Source organism: Poecilia formosa, unplaced genomic scaffold (genome assembly GCF_000485575.1).
Source record: "Poecilia formosa unplaced genomic scaffold, Poecilia_formosa-5.1.2 Scaffold80, whole genome shotgun sequence".
Taxonomy (NCBI): Eukaryota; Metazoa; Chordata; class Actinopteri; order Cyprinodontiformes; family Poeciliidae; genus Poecilia; species Poecilia formosa.
Genome location: NW_006800019.1, coordinates 679089 through 701223, shown reverse-complemented (window position 1 = coordinate 701223; position 22135 = coordinate 679089). Strand labels below are relative to the sequence as shown.

Sequence of the window (22135 nt, the reverse complement as noted above, 5' to 3'; positions counted from 1 at the left end):
ACCAGGAATAACGCTTGTGATAAATTTACATTTGCATCTAATCTGAATCAGGTAGGGGAATCCACTGCAGTCAGACTCCATCTAACAAGCTCAACATTATATTGGCTTACAAAGTGTGAACCCTTGACACTTGGAATCGAAGAGGAGACGAGTGCTGCATTTCTGACAAGTCAAAACTTACTGTCCACCACTATCTTGCGATCGGAGCCGTCGTCGTTGATCTGCTGGATGTTGCCGAAGTGAATGTCGCTGAAGAAGATGCGGTTGGCTCCCTTCCCTCCGCCGCCGTGGTAGTCGAAGCTGAGGGCGATGACGTTCTTCATGTGCTCCGGGTCCTCGAACGGCTTTATCGGCGCGTTGAGGTTCGTCTCGTCCGACAGGTGTATGCTTTTCAGGATGGTGCGCTCCGAGTACAGCAGGTACCCGTCGTAGTCGCGGCAGCTACGCCTGTCCTCGGCCAGCATGCCGTGGGCGCAGGCGCAGGTCCGCTCCCCGTTGCCACGGTAAAGACACAGCTGTTCACAGCCGCCGTTTTTTTCTTTGCAGACGTTTGTGCCTGCAGAAACGGGGGTGTGGTGCATCCAGGTATTAAACGGAAAGTTATTGTTAAGGATTCTTTTTAAACATGTGACGTTACACCGTTTTTACCTTGCTGCCTTGCTCTGTTGAAAACCTTGATGTCCTTCAGTTGTACACCGATGCCTGTCCTCAGCTGCACGGCGTCTGTAGCATTGTCTTTGCTACCTCTCTTGATGGACCCATTGGCATGAGTCCTGAACAAAAAAATAAATAAATAAATCTGAGATAGCACCAAGATTCGGTCTGTTTCTTTAAAGTATGAAGCAGAAAACAGCTCACCTGTCACTCCAATAGATGTATCCCTCAAACACAGACACAGCAAACATGTCCATGTTGTTGCTGGCCAGGACCAGCTCTCTGTTCTCTCCTGTCTCCAGGTTTATCCGCTCGATCTTGTCCGTTCGAGCATCGCACCAATAAAGGAGACCCTCCTGCGCCACAAAAGAAGAAGAAAATATAATCAAGCATTCAGGTGATCCCCGGAGAAATTTAAGATTTGTTTTGATTCTAAGCAGTGCTGCTTGAAGATCAAAAATGATCATTTTAAATACATAAAAATAAATAAACGCACCTCAGTGTTACCTTAATCACATCTAACATGAATGAACTAATGAATGAATAGCGTGTTGTAAAAAACAAATATCAAACATAAATTGCACAGATTCTTTTGCATATTAATCAAGTGTGCAAGTTAATTTATGTTATTAAAAAACATACTTTTTTTTTTAAATAAGTTTGTCACAGAAACTCCTGCGTTTTTTTTTGTTTTTTTTGCTGAATGACCCAGAGATCATAAATGTTTTAAACATCAATACAGCAGCGTCGCCATCTTTATTGAATATATTTTATGTGATCAAACAAAAAAAAAAAAAAAAGTGCTTTTAGGATGAAGGTAAACGCAAAGATTTCACACCTCGTAGTCGATGGAAATCCCGTTTGGCCAGCTGATGCTCACGTTGACAATGACCAGCCTCTGGGAGCCGTCCAAGCGCGAGCGCTCAATACGAGGGTACTGACCCCACTCTGTCCAGAACAAATACCTGCACACACACACACACACACACACACACACATGCAGGAGGCCGTTTTGGTGTCATTTAGAAATAAAGACATGCCTGGTTCCTTTTCCTTAAGGTAACGCTGAGACATGAGAGTAAAGTGTGGATAAAGAGGCTGACCCTTTCACTGGGTGGACAGTTATAGCTCTGGGTTTGTCCAGCCCCTGGGAGATGACCACATAGCGGAATGAGCCATTCAGTCTGGCTACTTCGATCACATCAAAGCCCTGGTCGGTCCAGTAAATGTTTCCTGTAGCCGCAAATTTATGCAAATGAGTTTATATCTGCGTTTAAAATGCTTGAATGTATAAATACATAAATAAAATAAGATAAATAAAATAGGATCTAAACAGTTTAGAAGCCAAACCTGCTATCCAGTCCACGGTGATCCCCTCCACTCTGCCGATGCCATTGGTCACCACATCCTCTCTCCACGTCTGATCCCTCTTTGCTCTGCTGATGGTGCTCAGTCCCATGTCCACCCAGTAGATGGTGTCATTCTCTGCACAGAAGATAATTACAGCTTTTCAAATATCACCCCGAAACCAGCCTACTATTTGCCTACATCTTTAAGTGCTTCTCACCAGCGTGGAAGTCGATGCCCACAGCCAGAGAAGTGCCAGACACGGGCACCAAGGCGTCAGATTTGTCTGCCGGGTCGAGGGGAATACCCCTAATTCCCTCATGAACCGAATAAAGCAGGAAAGATCCCATACCTGCAAAGGGAGCACGGTGTATGTTGTGGGAAGGCTTTGAAAGAACCAAAGCTGTGTTTGCGGATGAGTTTCCTACCCTCACAGGACTGCTGCCCGGTTTTGAGGCTGTATCCAGCCGTGCACATGCAGGACCTCGTCGTCGGGGAAGTGGGCAGACACAGCTGCGAGCAGTCGCCATTATTGTTGCTGCACAGGTTGATTCCCGCTAAAGGAAGATCAGATAAAGTGAGGAGGAGTTACTCTTTTCATTTATTTAACCGCGTCGTATTCCAACCTTGGTCAAATATTTTTTACCTTTCTGCACATCCTCGTCGTAGATCCTCATGTGCATCATAGGCGAAGTGTTGTTACGCAAAACCTTCCAGTTCCCGCCGTCCGTCTTGTCGCACGTTCCTATCTGGTCTGCTCCCTGGTCTGCCCACCACAGCTTGTCTCCTACAGACATCGAAATTCATACATATTGCTCTAGATTATTCAATTATCAAAGTAGAGGATTACCAACTGTAAGAAAAAACCCTGAATAAATAACACACTGCTTGTAATTGGTTTTTCATCTTACCCATGATAGCCAGAGCAGTCGCCTTGTTAAGTTTGCCTTTGACACCTTCCAGTATCTCCAGTTTAGATCCGTCCAGTTTGCACCGGTTAATAGTGCTGTTACCCGAGCTGATCCAGTACAGCTGCTTCGTCTCATAGTCAATGGAAAGTCCTTGGCAAAAAGAAATATTGTGTCACAATCCATGTATATCTGCCACAATAAACAGATTGTCATGGTGCCAAAAGAAATATTCAGTGCAGACGCTGTTACTGAAGGAATAACACTCAGTGGGGTATTTAAAATGAAGAAGAAACACATACAAGTAGCCATGATTGTAGAAAGAAAATATTCAAAAGAAAATGACATTTTCATATTGAGACACTTTCCTTTTAATCTCATAGCAGAGTACGACCAAAAATCCATTTTGCTCAAAAACAAACTTAAAGGCAATAAACTATCCACCTAAGTAATTTAGGAAAGCATATGTCTCTGTTTTAAGAAAGACATTTCCAGTGGTTAGATCGCCAATAATTTACAGATTTTCTCCTTTTTATTCAAATTGTTTATCACTCCTCCCCACCCCCAAAACAAAATATAAAATCATGTTTTTTTTTCATATAAAGATTTTTTTTCCCGTTTTTGTAGTCTTTTGAAGTGCTTTCTTTTTGTGATGAATCATTCATACTCGCCTGATCGAGGGAACGCTCAGAGTGAGTCTGCTGTTTTAGTAACGCAATCCACATTCAAACGAGAGTTTAATATGTCGGCTGCGTAACTGTTTTGCTTTGCTCTGAAATTATAAATCCTGTTTTATTAAGACAGGTCTGTCACACATGTAGGGTGACATCACGTCTGCTCCAAAAAATCAACAACAATGTCTGGTTACAGCAGGAAGGGCAGGAAAATATATATTTTCAATGTTCTAATATCTTTTATTTCATGATTCTTATAGAAAAATCGGAATCAGCTAAAATGGTTATCAGAATATAGCTAATCTGAGCATGAGCAATGGAGACGTAAACACATATTTTTTGTTTTATTTTACAGCAGCTGTACATTTGAGAGCGAGTTAAACATCTGCTCACCAACAGGGCCTTTCTGGTTGGTAAAAAGCAGGGTGTGGTTGCTTCCATCCATGTTTGCCATGCTAATGTTGTCGCCATCGGTCCAGTACAGCTTCCTGAGAGAGGGCATGAAAATGACTGCATGTGAAAATATATAACTGACAACCAATTACAAGTCACAAAGTAAGAGACAAAAAAAACAAATCTAATGTTTGCAATGAAGTCAGAGAAGACCTCATTAAAATTTGATTAAATAAGGAAGAACCTTTATAAAATGACTAAGAGCATCAGACTGTGTGTAATTAGAGACAGCGCTCACCCGAGTAGCGGATGAACCACCAGACAGTGAGGTTTGTCCAACCCCTGGATGACGGCGTTCTTAAAAGACCCGTCCAGTCTCGCCACATTGATCTGCTTCTTATTGGCGTCATAGCTGGTCCAGAAGAGGTTCCTGGACACCCAGTCTACTGCCAGGCCGTGGGCATTGGGAAGGTCTTGAGAATTTCGATGACAACAAAAACAACAACAACAACAACAACAACAACAAAAAAAGTAAATTAGACTTTTAGGATATACGGCACGCTACTGATTTAACATTGTTGCAACATTTATCCCTGGGATTTCTCCTACCAGCAGACACAACCGTTTCCACTCCCGTCCCGTTGATGAAGGCTCTTTTGATGGTCTGAGTTCGCACGTCTGACCAGTAGATGCGGTGCTCCACGGCATCATAATCCACCACGGTCACGTTGTCTATGTCCGGCACGGTAAAGGAGATGATGTAGTTGTAGTAAGGGTTATCGATGTCCACACCTCGGATCTCGATCTGTCGCGCATAAAGCAGGAACTTGCGGGACTCTGGAAACAAACGCATGGATAGATGTCAATTTCTACAACAACAACAAATGTTACCATTCCCTTAAAACAAAAGATAATATAGTAACAGACATCAATCTGTGTCCGTGTGTTTGTTCCTCAGCCACACACGTCAATTATAAATAATAAAAATTAATTATTTACAAATAAATAAGAAATGGGTAAGTATTTCTTTTAGCGTATTTGTAATTAGGAGTGGAAAATTAGTTAGCAAGGCAATATATTTGTGATTTTTCTTTATTGAACGTGTTTAATTTCAAATAGGTGCATTGATGTAGTTGCTTTAACAGCTAGAAAACCACAAACAATGAGAAAAAAACTTGAGTTTTAAACTAATGTACTCCCTGGTTGTTTACGAACAACACTGATTATCTTACTTAATACTTCCTCTTCTGTTTCTTTACCACTACTATGATCACACACCTACTGCAGGACTATCGTGACATTAGGAACCGTTTTCAATCTTTTCCATTCCTGAGCAACGAACAAGAAAACGAGTGTGCAGCTCATAAAGCAGAACAATCCATCGCCTTCCTAGGTCACAGCCTGCACTGGGAAAGTGGCTGTGGAAACCAGTGTGGTGTTTAATGCATGACAAAAACCACACGGCGGTTTCTACAGGCCGCAGTTTCTATCCTTGCCTTTGCAGGTGCGCTTGTCGGCCTGCAGCTTCATGAGGTGGGGGCAGGCGCAGGAGAAGGTCTGGTTAAAGTTGATGAGGCAGAGGTGGGAGCACGGGCCTTTCCCGTCACTTGTGGCACATGGGTTTGGAGCTGAAGGGGAGGAAAAAAAAAAAAAAAGAAACACACATCTTAATGTTTCACGAAACCGAACAAAAATGTCAATACAGGGGGGGAAAAAAAGAATGATGGAACATCCGGGTAAAAAACAGAAGTAAATCCATCTTTATGCACTGCAGTTTCAAAAAAAAAAAAAAAATCCCCATGTCATAGGATATTTCAATCAATCATTGCAGATTTTCCTGGTGTTGAAATCTTTTTTTTTTACCTAAACGCCCTCAAGGAGGTTGAAGGGAAACACTAATGATTCCCACGAGGAGTGGTTACAGCTCCATTAACATCTGTTTTCCTTTGTCCTGTTTTCCTTTGGACAATGACACACACACACACACACACGCATACACACGAGGGGTCTCTAAGCTGTTTGCAACCGAATATCAAAGCGACAATTTGATGTGACAGGACTTGGTCAAACAGCTGTGACAAGCCTCTCACCGTCTCACCAAGCCTGCCTGGCTTTCAGAGCAACGTGTGACATTTCTGCTGCAGGAGCCAGGTTTTGTTTTCAACCATGTATTTGGGGAAATGATGAACAATAAGGTGTCTTTTTACCCAACCAGGCAGCAGCAGGTATCCAAAGTGAGCCTGTGTGGGAAAACAACATGACTCACGGCACAAAAAGGTCAGCTGTCTTTTGGGGAACAGGAGCCATGAATAACACGTTGAGCAACGGACTGTGAGTTCATCACTTTCTCCTTTAAATTAAAGCTCGACCGACGTGTTCAGCAGGGTAACGTTGGGATGTAGCTTCCTTTTCTTTCTAGCCTTAAATCTAAACCACACAATGGAAGTGTTGTTATAACAACCACAAATTTGAATGTCTTGTTTTAGATGGGTCATCTATCAGTCGTTCTCTCCATAAATCCCCATCAATGTGATCAACCTAAACGCCCCTTTAATCCATGGTCAAACATGGTATTGGCAGCATCAAGTTGTGGGAATTATTTAATAGCATTAAGGTGGAGCTACCGAACGTTTTGGCAGCTTGAAAAGACTTCAGAGCTGGATAACAAGAATAAGCTACAACAGAAAAGTTAAGATGAAAGCATTGTAATTTGTTAGAACGGTCCAGTCAAAGCCCAGACTAAAAATTCCAATTGAAAATCTGTGTCACGAGCAGCAAAACCTGCCTCTGTAAGTGAAAATTTACCCCACGATGTCTTGAGTTAGGGCACCTGAATACAAATGCACACCACACTTCTCAGATTTTTATAAAATGCGCTCAATCCATTTTACAATTAATCGATGTCCATTACACGAGTTACCCAAAAATACTTTCAAGTTTGTAGATGAAACGTGGCAAAATCCGGTAAAGCTGAAGGCGCATGGATATTTTTACGAGGCACTGTTTGACGTGGAAACGTACCCAGAGGCTGTCTGGATGGGTGATAGACCTGCAGGTCAAAGGGCTGCGTGTTGGTGCGTTGGACAACAGTGACGTTGTGTCCGGTCCATTTGTTGGCTTTAGCGAGCGTGTTTGTCCGCCAGTCGGTCCAGTAGACTTCTCCTCCGTACATGGTGACAGCGAAGGGGTGGGACAGATACTCGTGACCTCGCAACACCTCAATCAGTCCGGAACCGTCGTACATCGCCGAGTAAATGGCATCCGACCTGAAGGAATATTAAGAAAAGACATTTGACTGAACGATTTTGGTTCATGTGCTTTAAACCCTTACGTGCGCCACCGAAAGCTCGGGAGCGAATGCTACCTGGCATCAATCCAGACGATGCGTCGCTCCATGTAGTCCACAGTGAGTCCGTTGGGCCAGCCACCGCTGCCCGTCTCCCTGTGGATGGTGCGTCTGCCTTCGCCGCTCATGGACGCTGCCTCTATCCTGGGCAGGCTGGCGTCCCAGTCCGTCCAAAACAAAATTCTGCCAACAGAAAATTTGCAACGTGACGGTTTCTCCAGATGTGCACACGGTTATGTAAGGATTGATAGAGGATACAGTATCCAGAATGAATTTATCTTCCTATGAGTAAGTCTTTAGAAACCAGTCATTTCCAGTCATCTGTGAATGTTTTAAACTCTGCTCCGATGAGTCTGAGTTTTGGTTTTTAAAGAATACTTATCTGGAGTTTCTGACGATAGAGTGGATAAACAGGGGAAAATATTACGTGCTAAAAATGTTTCTAGTTGCAAAAATGATGGATAGTCTATGTAAAAATTAAAAGTGCAAGTCCTTGCATCAGAACATCAAGAAATAAGTAACTTGATGGATTGAAGTAATACATATATTGTTATCATTTCAAGTGTAGTGTTGAAAGTGTTTTATTATTATTATTATTATTATTATTACATAAAAGCACACAGGTTAGGGTATGCATGTTTGTTTCTGCATTTTGTGGTTGCCCACGTCTAGTTTTTGAGAGCTACCCGCAACGTTTGGATGACGTTATCCAAAAACACACCTGGATTCTCTCTGAATGCAGAACTCTGGGAACGAGTCATTCACTCGACTCAGGTGTGTGATTCATCTCACCAAACTCATCATCTAGGACAGCAGGACTTGAGCAGCCTGATGTAAATACACACCCGTCCCGCGGGTCCAGAGCGATGGCCCGGGGATGCTCCACCTCTCCGGCCAGCAGGGTGGTTCTCATAGTCCCGTCCAGTTTGGCCACCTCAATCTGGTCCAGATTGCTTTCCACCCAGTAAATGTTTCCCGCTATCCAGTCGACGGCTAAGCCCTCTGGAGTCGCCAGGCCATACTGGATGACCACCTCGAAACTGGTCAGGGCTGCTCAGACACAGAAAAGCACAGACAAATGAAGGATGTGAAATGAGGACGGTGGTTACTTTCCTCTATAAATGCATTTAGTCGAAACAAACAAACAAACAACAATTGCAGTGTAAGGAATGCTTACTTTCGTGGAACAAGGGGGAAGTTCTGTCTGATGTGGAAGTTTCTCTAACCGCTTTCAAAATTATTCTCAAGTGTCAGCAACTACTTACTTAATGATTTTGCAGAAACAACACGGCATTGTGCAAACTAAACAAAACAACCAAAATGTCTTGTGATCAACAGGGAAACCCTCACTGCCATCAGAAGACCTTCCAATAGTGATTAGTGCATCACCGCTTTACAGTGACTTGGAGAAGTATCCATACCTCTTGATCTTTTTTTGTAATTTCATGTGAATGCATGACCATCCACCTAAATGTACTACTAGAGCAACAAAACAATGGTTTAAAAAATAAATTACAATATCATTTATTCTCGTATACCTACACATGCATTCCCAATAAAGGACTTTTACGTTCGATTCTGTAATGTGGCAAAATGTGAAGAAGTATAGGAAATACTTGCATAAGGAACTTGATGTCGCTTTAATGAATGCTGCGCATCATCTCTCAGTTCTTAGCACTTTTTCTGACGTGTTTGTAGACGGCAAAACAAGCAGCGCCGGCTGATCCGGTCTTCATGTTTCCTGCTCATGAAGCTTGTATTCATGGGCAACTTAAAGAGCTAGACGGAGGAACAGCAGAGTTTTGTTCCTCCTACACAACGCCAGCGTGCTTGCAACAGTCACGCACAGCGAGCGCTGAGACAAATGGGAAGAGACAAAGCCTCCGTGTCTCCCGAAGCGCAGAACTGGGAGCACAAACTTGACTGGCAGGGAGACCTGGGGCTGTGGGGCAAGAAAGGCTGGCCGTGACCTGGAGGATTTATTCAGGGTCACAGACCGCCGCTGCTTAACAGGCTCCTTAGGCACATTTGTTTTAAGAGATTATTGACCGTCTTCTGAGGGTTTCTAACAATTTTATGCTTAAATGTTCATAGTTTTCTATATGGAATCTGCAAAAACCAGGAAAGCAGGGAAGCATAATTGAGCAATGCAAAAAAAAACAAAAAACGATGGGTGTATGAATAATGTAACTAGCTGGCTCACCTCCGTTTTCAGACAGCTTCCCGCGATAGATCTTGTCCTCCACAACGTCGGTCCAGTACAGGGTGCTCTGGTTGAGGTGGAAGTCCAAAGCAATTGTGTTCCTGAGGCCGGGCACGAGAACGCTGAACTCTCCCTTGTGAAGGTCGATCCTTCTGATCTCATGCCGATTGGAGAAGATGATGAAAGGTTTGAAGGGATCTGGAAAAAAAAGTAGAGTTTGCATTGCAGTAAAGTCAGTCTTTGAAAAACCTTGAAAATACTGCCACCCTTTCTCATAGAAAGAATAGAAGAAACAGTTAGATCACAACACGTGGCTTTAAGTAAACCCAGTTTCATCACCCGATGAATTTGGATTTTTCCTCACCAGTACTTTTGCAGCTCTCCATGTCTGCCTCCAGCTCCCAGCCGTCGTAGCAGGAACACTTGACTCTGGATTTCTCCTGTTCACACTTCTGGCTACATTTCAGGTGTTTGGCACAAAAGCTTTGGATCTGGCAGGTCTTGTTGTCGGCTCCCAGTTCCATACCCAGGGGACAGGAGCACATGAAGCCCTCTCCGGGAATAATGCTGCAGTTGTGACTGCAGCCACCATTATCCACAGAGCACAAGTCTGAGGGAAACAGAGACAAGAGTTGCCAGGCATTCAAAGATAGAAACCTGTACTCTTTTTTTTTTTTTTTTTGGTTTCACGTGTGAAGCAGTGAAAATATTCAGCTTCTTGTTTACCGCAAAGCTTCTCGTCGGAGCCATCTGGACAGTCGTCGGTGCCGTCACACAGCTTCTCGGCGGGCAGGCAGATGGAGTCATTGGTGGCGCACATGTGGTGAGACAACTTGCACACCAACGCCTCGCAGTTGTCCTCGTCCGAGTTGTCCTCGCAGTCGCTGTCCCCGTCACACACCCAGGCTTTGCTGATGCAGCGAGCTGATGGAGCCAGAAAACGAGATGAGTCTCAGTTTTCAACGTAGACGGCTCTCTTCAAGCCGGGTTTCATAATATCACACAGGAACAGTTTTTCTTCTTTTTTTTTCTTCAAAGTCTCAGATTTTAAAATTATGCATTTGATGTGTTTTTATCTGTTATGAAAAAGTGTACTTTTTTTTTTTTTGAACTGGCATGAATAAAGCATTTATTCTATATTTGGCAGCTTTAAAGGATCATCACGATTGCTTTCATCTTAGCAGATCCTCACCAGAGTCTCTGCAGCTGAACTTCACCGCTGTGTCACACGTGTGATTCCAACCGTCACAATTGTTCTCGTCGCTGAGGTCCATGCAGTCGGTGTCACCATCGCAGCGCCAGCGCATGGGAATGCACAGCCCGTCCATCCGACACTGGAACTCGTCAGCATGGCAGCCGCCAGCAGGGCGGGGCTCTGGAGGAAGAAAATAACTAATCACATTTCATTTTCCCGTGCGTCTATGAACACAGCAGAGGTCTGCCACTGAAAATATATGCTGTCATGAACAGCACTGATATAAACCCTATACTATTTCACAATTTGCCACAATGAAACCATAAACTTCAATGTATTTTATTTAGATAAAAATAAGCGAAATCCGTCAACAAATTGAGCCGTCTGTTAGCACAAACCAGCAACAGACTAGTGGAAACGATGAGCAGTGGCACGACACTGTAATGTGTGATGCTCATTTTCAACCAAGCAGAGTTTTGAATGGAGACTAAAAATTGGCTACTCGCACAGGGCGAGCTGCAGACAGGTTGTCTTCTGATTTTTATTTATTTATTTTTTAACAATAGATACTTTCTGTCCACTCTATCATAAAACAGCTGGAGTGTGTTACAAATAGTTCTTCCGTCAACAGATTCTCCCAGCTAAGTTGTAGATCTCTGCAGTCCAGAGTTAGCCTGGGCTTCTCCTTGCTCAGCCTGTCACTTCAGGTGGACGTCCATGTCTTGGAAGGTTTGCAGTGGACCGCACTCTATTTTTTTTTTCCACACGATGAAGAATGAACTGAATAGTGTCATGCAAAATGTTTTAAATGGGAAACTGTTCACCAAGCTCACCCTGCTTTAAGCTCCTCAACAACTAAACACGTGACTTTTGAAGAAAATCAGTTGCACAGGATTGCATGGACTTGTACTGTCGTAAAATGGAGTTCAGTCAAAATACATGGCCTTTTTTCCCTTCTACTTCAAAACAATGAACTTCCATGTATTTTTAAAAGTTCAGTTAAATAATTTTTAGGGAAAAATCTGTCACACCCCGTTATCATTTCGTCTTTCAGCTCAATACAGCCTCTCACTGAGCCAAATCGATCAGCACACCTTGCTGTTAAGTGCAAAAGCAGATAAGAAGCACAAGAGGGAAAGAAAAGGCACATTGTCCAATCCCTTTTAGTGACCATCCCATATAAACTGAGAAAGAAAACTAAAACTGTGAAGAACAACAACGTACAGAAGGAAGCAGCTTTATTATTGCCCTTATCATTTTCTAATAGGCACCGAAATCCAGCAGACACACGCAGAGCAGAGCACAGATTGCACATTAGAGCAGCAGGTCTTGCTGAGCCTCCTTTCTGCATGCTGGGACTTGACAGCAGTGAGCCGCATCGCTGCACGGATCAAACGGTGCGCACAGCGCAGCGCAGACAAGCTCATGTTTGTGGGCGCTCCAACAGCATCAGTGCTGCGTTGCCGCCTCACTCCGTTAAACTGAAGCTGCGCAGCCACCAAGCTGTAAACACGCAAGTCCTATCTCTGCAGTAGTCATAACATCTGTGAAGTCTGCAGGGGACCGTGAAAGAGTTTAACTGTTGTTTAACTGCGAAGGTTTATTATATCCTGAACAGAGCAACAGGACGGTCCTTTTGGTGAATAGTAAGCAGAAGACGGCAAGCTGGGAGAAGGATGACAAACGCAGGAAAGAGCAAAAGGAGGACAAAGATCTCATCTCTGAAGCACAAAGCAGTGAGTAAACAGAGCGCTGCGAGATTAGAGCTTTAATCGGCTGTGGGCCAAACATCCCGTTTATCAGCAAACACTTTTAAGGAGTGGAGACGACAAAAAGATAAAGCTTTTTCCAGGGCGTGTTAGACCAGTGCGACTCCTTACCCCGGATGGTGCAGTTGGCGTGAGTCTCGTCACTGTAGTCTCCACAGTCGTTGTCGCCATCACAGGTCCAGTACTCTGGGATGCAGCGGCCGCTGTTGCATTTAAACTGCACACTGGAGCAAGAGTGGCTGCAGCCGGCTTCATCGCTGTTGTCCCCGCAGTCATTGTCTGCAGAAAAATCAGACAAAGGGGGGTTTATTTTTTGTTTTTTTTTTATTGCTCGTAGTGCCGTTTTTAAACTTTATATGGGAGTTGAAGGACAAAGCTCATCACCGTTATCACAGCGCCAGTTGATATTTATGCAGCGGCCGTTAGCGCAGGTAAACTGGGTGAGAGGGAAGCACGTGGGATAGGCTGTGAGGAAGAGACAGAGAAGACATCCAGTGTTATTATAAAACGTTAAACGGTGGAGGAAAACAAAAAAAAAGGAAAAAAAAAGAAGAAAAGTTACAACCAGAACTCACCACAGGAATCTGGCTCATCTGAACGATCCCCACAGTCATCGTCCAGGTCACATGTCCAGGAGATGGGGATGCAGCGCGAACTGGCACAGAGGAACTGGTTTGGTGGGCAAGTGCGAGCTGGCAAGAAAAAAATAAATAAAAAAATTATCACAGACTCTCTTTTACTGTTCTGTCAATGACGGTCTTCTGGACAACTTTAAAGACTTAAATCTTCCCCACTTATGCAATATTCCAAACAATTTTAGTTATTAGACACGAGCCATAATCACAAAAATGAACAGAAGTGAACACTTGAAATATATCACAATAAATCTATAAAGAAGAAACAACTTCACCTTTTGAACTTTTTAATAATACTCTAATTAACTGAGATGTACTCACATGTACCGTATATATGTAAATCTGGCTCACCAACATGAGTAGGGTGGGATTTGTTATAATTTATGCTGATAGAATATTGTCATAAATAATATTTAAAGCAACATTTTATTTTATTTTTTATTTTTTGCAGAAAAAGATGGGACATGTATTTTTTTTAAGGGTAAAACTTTTAATCCAGTTAAAAATTTCATACAAAATACAAATTTAAAAATGTATTCAACTATATATGTATGCGCGTCTTGTAAGTACCAGAGCAGGTGGTGTTGGATTCGTCCTCATCGTTGCCGCAGTCATTGTCGCCATCGCAAAGCCACCGCAGCGGGATGCAGCGGTTGTTCTGGCATTTGAATCTGTCTGCAGGGCAAGTGTGCTGGTCTGGAGGAAGAAATACACAAGAGAAAACTTTCAATTCTCTCTGAGCACCGTAATTTATTTTGAGCCATATAGCATTAATCATTGGTTATATATACTGCTTAGTCCATTAAGTACTAAAAATTGCATTAATTTACAGTAGAAAGGCTTTATTTAAAGAATCTGCGAAAGGAAAGAAGGGAAGATAATTTTTTTTAAAGAAAATAAGGATGCTTTGAAGGAATCACACAAAGGAGGGAGAAGAGACAAGGAAGGACAGACAAAGAGGAAAAAAGTATGCAGAGAAGAAAGAGATATATGACACAGGAGAGGAAACATTTAAGAAGGAACAGAAGGAAAGGAAGGGAGAAAAAGAGCAAGAAATCAAAGTAATTAGGTATAACAAGCCAAAATGAGTAAAGGATGGATGATAAGTAACAAAGAACAAGGAAGAAAACATGCAAATAAAGCACCCAAGGAAAGGGATAAAAAGAGAGAGGATGACAAGAAAGGAAGGTATGAATGAAACAAGGAAAGAAAGGCGGTGTGATGCCAGCAAGAATAAAAGCAAGAAAGAAATTACAAAAAAAAAGGAAGGACAGAACATTCAGACAATGGAAAGGGAATAAAATCTGGAAATGCAATTTCCAAACCAAACCCTTTTCTTTTTCCTAACTTCTCCAGACCTGAAATCAAATCAAACATTTTTTCCCCCACACTTTCCCAGACTGAACCCTGTTCTTAAACAGATAGCAAGGAAAAGATCCAGGATAATTATGAGCTCTTTCTTGTTGGACTCAAAAGTTGGCGCCTTAAAAAAAAAAAAAACACGTCACCCTGCATGGAAAGAGACAAATCCTGGAAACTTTGTTACGTGCTCTGTCAGTTTGTGTTAGCCGGAGCCATTAAACGTAATTCTGTTTATCCCTGTGTTGCTTTGTATCCATGACAATGATGCGGTGCCACGCGCTTACGGCAGAGGTCAGGGGCCTCGTCGCTGTTGTCCAGACAATCGTTGTCCCCGTCGCATTTCCAGCGCTCTTGGATGCAGCGGTTGTTCTTGCAGGCGAACTCTCCCGGCTGGCACTGGGGCGGGGGAACGTAGGAGGGGTTGGCTGGAGATGAGATCGGGGTGGAAGCGGGACACAGATAATTCACAAACATGTGAAGTGAGCACTAAAGCAAAACAAAGACTTTTTTATCTCTGAAATTTGAGACCGGTTTTAAACATTTTACAGATATTATCCCTTGTGTGCGTTTCTTTAAAGCCAAGTGTGTACCAACTAGTTTTTTGTTTTTGTGTGTGTGTGTGTGTGTGTGTGTGTGTGTGTGTTGGAAAAACCATTCCTCTTGCATGTTATGTAGTTAAAGTGTCGTTATCCTTAATTACATCACAAAAAAAGTGATTGATACGCATTAATTTGATCTTTGAGACACTTTGTATAGGAAGTACGTGTCTGACTGTGGTGACTGCGTGTAATATTTCCAGAAAAATACTTGGAAAAGTCAAACTTGCAAAACCAAAAAAAAAAAAGGCAGCCAGGAATTCCTAACCTCAACTCCCGCTGATTAATAAATTTTCCACCGCAAGTAAGCCAGCCCTAAGAAAAATTCATTGTCCAGGGAAGCAGCTAAGTACCTTTGCAGGTGACGTTGTCGACGTCAAGGATCTGATCGTCGGCGCAGCTGCAGGACCTGCCGTGAGGAATGGCGAGGCACAGACTGCTGCAGCCGCCGTTGTTTATTCTGCATTTATTGGTGCCTGCACGGAAAGGAAAACAAAACAAACAAACAAACAAAACAAAAAAAAAGGGGGAAGAAATTGTTACCGAGTCATTTAAACACGCTCAAATTAAAGTTTGGAAGCGCGCCGTACCCTGCTGTAGGTGAGCGTCGTACACTCTGATCTCAAATATAGGAGGCCTCTCGTTGCGAAGCAAAGTGACGGTTTTGGTTTCCTGGTCCAGCTTGTAGATGCTCCCGCCGCGGTACTCGTTCCAGAACAGAAACTTTCCATGGTGGCACAGGCCGAATGCATGGTTAAGCTCCTCACCCTCATAGACGACCTGTTAAATCAGAGAGGCAAATCACTTCTTCACATCAAGAGAAAAACGAGCACGGGCCGCCAACTTTATGAAGTACGTTTGCACTAGTAAAAGCGACTCGAAAATAAGTCAAAAAATAAGTCACAAAGCAGCCGGAGCCTCTCGAAGAGGCCGAAGAACAATTGCACAAGAGGAATTTAAAGGATTTCAAGAAAGGCTTGCTTCTCTCAAACAGAATATAAAGAGCGTTTCACTACATATCACCACCTTAATATTCATGTCGGCAATACCACAACCACAACAGAATGCCTGGAAGCAACATTTGTGTATTATTCATATGCAAATTTTGCATGCAAGGCAGTAAAAAGTGCAATATCCTGTTTGGCCACACTGGCTGTTTACTTTAGTGCCTGAGATCCTGATGATCAGGAAGAGTGACGGGGATATTTCCATAAACGAAAAGGAAGAAAAAAGTCTGGAACATTTGAAATACTTGTAATTGGTTGTCATGACAATACTCAGAAATTGCCCTATAGATGTTATAAGAGGTTTAAAAGTTTCCATGTTTCTAATTATTTTAGATAGCCATCATTTTTATTGTTTTTTTTACTGTTGATGATAACGCCACAGTAAACACGGCTTAGTGTGAGAACATTCCCAAACCTTTCTCTCTGTGGTGTTAAGGAAAACCATCTCGATTCTGTCATAGTAAGCGTCCACCCAGTACAGGATGCCCTGGGGAATGTCCAGACTCAGGCCGTTGGGCCACAACACCGTCTTGCTGGTCAGGAAGACTTGGTGATGTGAGCCGTCCATCCAAGCTTTCTTAATTTTCCCTCTGTTGCTTTCTGTGGGGTCCTCCTCCCAGTCAGTCCAGTACATCCACCTGGTGAGGAGGAAACACACTCCAAGTGAGACAGGAAGTGCTTCTTGCACAGCTTTGATACGTGACAATCTTTGATAGAGAGCTGCACAGAGATCAGGTGAACACAGGCTGCCTGCTACACACAAACACACAGATTAGTGTCTGCGTTGGGTCTGAGATTGTGAACCACATGCTGCTCATGCACCCACAAATAACATCTGCACCTTTTATGAGAACTAGGAAGCCCCTGATGGTCTTACCCGTGTTGTGGGTCCACGACAATAGCCCGCGGGTGGCTCATTTTTCCCTCAATGAGAGTCCTGCGAGTTTGCGAAGCCTTTTCCAACCTGGCAACACTGATCGTCTTCTTAGGTCCATCGTCGGTCCAGTAGAGATTTCCTCCTATCCAGTCGACTGCTATCCCCTCTACTGTGTGAATACCTGAGAGAAGCAAGACAAGTGATAGAATTCATTGAGCCATGTGAGGACAAACCCAAAGCATGGCATAGCAGAAGAATTTAAAAGTCACAAAAATAGAAATAGCTTCAGAATCCTCTGAGAAGGTAAAGTCGTGGAGCATTACCATCCTTTAGAATGGTGTCTCTCTCTGTGCCGTCAATCTTCTGCCGGCCAATGATGTAGCTGGTGGCGTCTGCAAAGTAGATGAATTCACTGGCGGCATGGAAGTCCAGAGCTCGGGGATTCATCAGGTTCTCGATGGGAATCATGTACTCATCAGGCACCTTGGCGTTCATGTCCATGCCCCGGATGATTCCAGGGCGACCCTTACCGTACACCAGGAACAACTCGTGCTCTGGTTCTGCAGAGGGAAAAGCAGTGATTAGGAGGAAACGAACGGCTCGTACAAAGTGCATGCAATTTTCCAAAGAAAGATGAAAAGGATGCTCACTCTTGCAGGACTTGCCGTCACTGCCGAGGCTGAATCCAGAGCGGCAGCGGCAGGTGCGCGTCTTGTGGCTGTTGCTCAGCAGACAGATGTCGGAGCAGCTTCCAGGTTTTCCAAATTGATCCAGGGCACAAGCATGGCTGCGCACTGAGCAGGAACAAGAGAAACACTAAGCGCCGTGATAATGGTGCCTCCAAAATAATTAGCACCTCTGGTAAAACTGTGTTAAAAACATTAAAATAGTCATTTTAAGTCGCTGACATTGAAAAAAAAAATGTCAGTGACTTCCAATAAAGAATTTCTTTATTCTTTAACAAAGGATCTTTTAATTTATGCATATTTAAGTTCCACTAATACTTTTTTTCTATTTTCAAGTAAAATCCTCCGGAATTTACTTTTAAACATCCTGGTAATTTAAAAAAAAAACTATGATGCCAGGCACCTTAACACCAAGCAAAATATTTGACTAAAGTACTTTGTTTCAATTAAAGACCTGCCAGTATTTAGTTACATTTATAATTTTACATTTGAAATCCTAGAACAGAAACTACTTTAGTGGCATTAATGGTATGTGGTCAGCCTCATATTGGTAATACAAAGTCTTTCTGACTCCAAGACTTCGGACACTTGGGATAACTTTTTTTTTTCTACCTTTTCATCATGTTTGCAAGATGAACCTTAATTTTAAACCTGTCTGGTTATCGGTGTATAAAAGAAATGGGCCTTTGTCTCTAGTCACACGTATATTAAAAAGAAACAAAGTTGTGGGTTTCTAAATAACAGGTAGCCTTTCTTAAACTGTATTACTGAGAGTGGCAATTATTATACCTCTACTAAATTTGTTAAAAATGTTTCCAAATATGGAATTTTTTTTCCAGACCTGATGTACTCAAATTAAGGGCTAAATTGAAAAAAATAAAATAAAATCCTCAGTCTAAGACTTTGCTATGGCAATAAAAAGATACATCAGAAAACATTTTCACCAGCAGTGCCAAGACATTTTTCAGAGTCTGTGTTTTTTAAACAACACAACTTTTTTGCGATACGCGTCGCACCTTGGGTTTGGCGCCTCTGGTGGTACACGTGCAGCGCGGCTCCCCGATCCAAACGGGTCACCACCTGGAAGTCGGAACTGTTGAAGCGGTTCACCCGGATCACACTCGTCTTTGGGTTGAGGTTGCCCTCTTCTGAATTTGTTGCATAGAGGTAGTTCTCAAATACAGTCAGTCCATACAGGTGCTCAATCTGTAAGGCAGAGGGACAGCAGAGTGAGCTTTGGAGGGTTTCTGCAACTTTCAATTAAACTCGAGACTAACTAAAACCCTCATAACTTAAATTTTAGAACTACACCAATTAGGAAAAAATAAAACCTAATTTACTTAACAGCTTATATTTAAATCACTTTATATCTTAAACAAGTTAAATATAACTTTGCCAACTCAAAATTTGAGTTTTTCAGCATGAGATCTCAAGTACTTACGCCAAGTTTCTAACACCTGCAGGATTTACTAACTTTTATAAACAGCTAACTACTAAAATGTATTCATTGAGAATACATTTGGCCCTTTTTGCAGGAGACAACATGAAGGTTTTGATTTTGATTTCCTGAACATGCATTAACCCAGTTTCAGGACCAGGTTTATAGAAAACCTGCAACTTCATTTCAACAGGGCTCGGTGGTTTCTTGCATCAAACACCTGAACTCCTCTGGAAGAGAAAATGTGAAGACGTTGAAAGCCGGGTCAGGTCATGTTACAGCTTCCAAAGCTTTGAGCGTATCAGGCGACATATTTCATTCTGTCATCCAAAATTGGAACGAATGGCCCCATCTTCTAGTCTACCGCGAAATAGAAACACAGCAAGCTGGTGTAGGAAGGCGCTCTGAATCGATGAGACCAAAACTAAACTTTGGGGCCAACTGATACAGGGCAACTGACTTATTATTTGTAAATAGTTTAAAAAGCCCTGCAATATGACTAATGTGGGCAATAAATACTTTTTTGACATATTGGATGTTTGGGGTTCATATCATGAACCTCCATCTATGACAAAAACAAACACAACCAATGTTCCATCACTACTACAATCATGTTTTCAATGAGATTATTGCTTCTGGATAAGTTGGATTCAAGTGTCTCCAGAGTAAATAGCTTAGAGGGACATTAGCTGTAAAAACTGACACTCAAGGTGAAATATTAGAAAGAGAAATAAAAAGGGCTGAAAGGGCATAGATCCATCTGCAGGAGGTCACAGGAGAATAGTGTTGCTTCTAAAGTTGAAATGGTCGGCAAGCAAATGTTTCTGATGTGAAGGATATTCTGCATGTGGTGGTTCTGAGAACATCTGTGGCTGTGGTTCAGTATGTACATTTTTTACAGTGAACAGGTATCCACACCCTCTTCCCTATAAGCCTCACCAGCAGACCCTGAATGATGGTGTGTCGGTTCTTGCCCTCATAGTCCACCACTTCGATGTAGTCCAGGTAGGCGTCAGCCCAGTACACCAGCCGGTTCACCAGGTCCAGGGTGATGCCGTGGGGGAAGACGATCTTGCTGTCCACCAGCTTGGTGCGGTTCTGGCCGTCCATGTCGCATCGCTCCACCCTGGGCGTGGAGCCGTAGTCCGTGAAGAACAGTTTCCTGCATCAGAGGAGCAGCAGGTTGGCAGAGGTTGGGAAAAAAAAAGAGAAAAAAAAAAAAAGGAACTGAATCATGCAATCTGGTTAACCCCAGAAGCCTAAAGTCGGAAGCTGTGAAGTGATTCTGTCTGAAAAAAGTGCTTTGATTTCTGCCTGCCTGCTTGGTCAGCACCTCGTCTGATCATAAGACAGCATTTCCCTACCAAGCACTGCTTAAGCAGCACTTGGGATAAGAGGGCAACACAAGGTCAGGAGGACTGAGGCGTAAATATACACACCCCATGGCCGGGTCCAGAGCTATGCCCTTTGGGTTATGCAGCTCTTGGTCCAGCAGGGTCACACAAGTCTGGCCGTTCTTGTTGCACACAAACACGCGGTCATCCACGTCATCGACAAAGTAGAAATTTCCAGTCAGCCAGTCGATTGCCATCTGCTCCACATCTGATAAGTGAAGGGAGGGAAGAAGAGAGAGGAGGAATGCGCGTTAAGATTGTCATTTAAAAAAAACGGACTGTCATGTAAGCAGTCATAAATCTGGGAACAAATACCAGGAATGTCCTGTTGTTTATGACTCCTTACAACTTTCTAACACAAAAGAAAAGCAGCTAATTTATGTGTTTTCTCAGCATTCTTGTTTTTCCATCCCCAGCACGGGGAAGGAAATGAAAAATATAAAGTTACAGTTTGAGAGTGGGATGAAACTCGTGGAAGCAGGCTTGTGCAGTAACTCAGTGCTCTCCAAAAGAGTCAAAACTGGGATTTCGTTCACATATGGCAAGCATCACATGCTCATTTGGGAAAAGAACGCTCAGGTGATTTTATTTTTTTTTAAATAAATGGCACACAAAAAGAAAATCAAACTGCAAATGCTCCACCACCATCACTTTTGCACAGTCTTTGCAGATAGATACACATTTCACACAATGATCCATCAACATTAATAGGCTGACTTTACAGTCGTCATCATCGAAGCATGTTCGTTCGTAACCTCCATCAGATTTGATTTAAAATGCAAAGGCATCAAAGTAAAATTTGTTGGCCGATTTCTTTAAATAACAAAAACAGAGGTAGTTTTTAGTTTCAATCCATTTAATAAATAGAAAAATCTTTTCTTTTTTTTTTAGTATCCGACCTGCAGAGCAGAGCTGACCAATTCTGATCTCTGAAAAATATTTAGATCATGGCAAATCATGAAAAAAGCTGAATCATTGTCATTCCAATTAAAGCACATTTTTAAGCCCTTAATTATTTGAATGGTTTGTGTCGCATACACCGGACCCCGAGGCATGAATTTGGGATGAGAGTTGATTACATAAAACAGTTCCTACACTGTTATGTTTTTTTCTTTAATCTTCTCTGAATTCTTAGACTCATAAAATATACATGTTCTCTTCTGAATACATTTCCATTTTGGTTTTGTCTTTACTCCTCAGGTGGGAGCTGCATAAATAAGGCTTTTCGACATAGCAAAAATAATACTTTATGCTTTAAAAAATCAAACATGACAGCGATGCAATGGTGTTACCACAGTTCACAGAGGGGAACTTGAGATATATTGAATGGAGATTTGTTCCAAAATGTGGCTTTTTTAAGTAGGAAACAAACTGACCACCATTCATATTCAGACATGAACACACTCAAAGTTTTGCATTTTTTTGTAATTCAATTTTAAATCTGAAGCTCTTATAGATTATGTGATATCCTAATATACATAAAAACTGAATTTGTGACTCAATTTGTGTCATCACACGCATATTGAGTCATCATTACAATTTGTGTGTAACGACTCTATGCAGCATACGAGTTTTGACCTGTTTAAATTGAGACTTTTGATGAATCTCACTGGATGATTACTGAAGCACAGATGAGCAAAGTATAAGTTCA

General features: G+C 42.5%; 1 protein-coding gene across 2 annotated transcripts in view; it reads right to left on the bottom strand.

Moving 5' to 3' along the window:
* LOC103141206 (low-density lipoprotein receptor-related protein 1-like) overlaps positions 1-22135 on the bottom strand; it is a 76585-nt gene that overhangs the window by 25808 nt on the left and 28642 nt on the right. For both annotated transcript variants that reach the window (XM_016673637.1, XM_016673638.1), the window contains exons 6-40: positions 20530-20692; positions 20030-20252; positions 18669-18858; positions 17617-17760; positions 17290-17526; positions 16967-17147; positions 16505-16727; positions 15673-15862; positions 15436-15558; positions 14771-14911; positions 13695-13820; positions 13065-13181; positions 12874-12954; positions 12601-12768; positions 10718-10900; positions 10252-10449; positions 9890-10135; positions 9526-9723; positions 8168-8372; positions 7341-7505; positions 6998-7242; positions 5473-5604; positions 4586-4813; positions 4275-4449; positions 3977-4071; positions 2913-3062; positions 2648-2788; positions 2430-2558; positions 2222-2353; positions 2005-2139; positions 1758-1887; positions 1493-1619; positions 859-1010; positions 649-773; positions 182-556 (exon numbers count right to left, since the gene is read on the bottom strand). In XM_016673637.1, the coding sequence (XP_016529123.1) occupies positions 182-556; positions 649-773; positions 859-1010; positions 1493-1619; positions 1758-1887; positions 2005-2139; positions 2222-2353; positions 2430-2558; positions 2648-2788; positions 2913-3062; positions 3977-4071; positions 4275-4449; positions 4586-4813; positions 5473-5604; positions 6998-7242; positions 7341-7505; positions 8168-8372; positions 9526-9723; positions 9890-10135; positions 10252-10449; positions 10718-10900; positions 12601-12768; positions 12874-12954; positions 13065-13181; positions 13695-13820; positions 14771-14911; positions 15436-15558; positions 15673-15862; positions 16505-16727; positions 16967-17147; positions 17290-17526; positions 17617-17760; positions 18669-18858; positions 20030-20252; positions 20530-20692 (5973 nt within the window). The remainder of the gene's footprint in view (positions 1-181; positions 557-648; positions 774-858; positions 1011-1492; positions 1620-1757; positions 1888-2004; positions 2140-2221; positions 2354-2429; positions 2559-2647; positions 2789-2912; positions 3063-3976; positions 4072-4274; positions 4450-4585; positions 4814-5472; positions 5605-6997; positions 7243-7340; positions 7506-8167; positions 8373-9525; positions 9724-9889; positions 10136-10251; positions 10450-10717; positions 10901-12600; positions 12769-12873; positions 12955-13064; positions 13182-13694; positions 13821-14770; positions 14912-15435; positions 15559-15672; positions 15863-16504; positions 16728-16966; positions 17148-17289; positions 17527-17616; positions 17761-18668; positions 18859-20029; positions 20253-20529; positions 20693-22135) is intronic.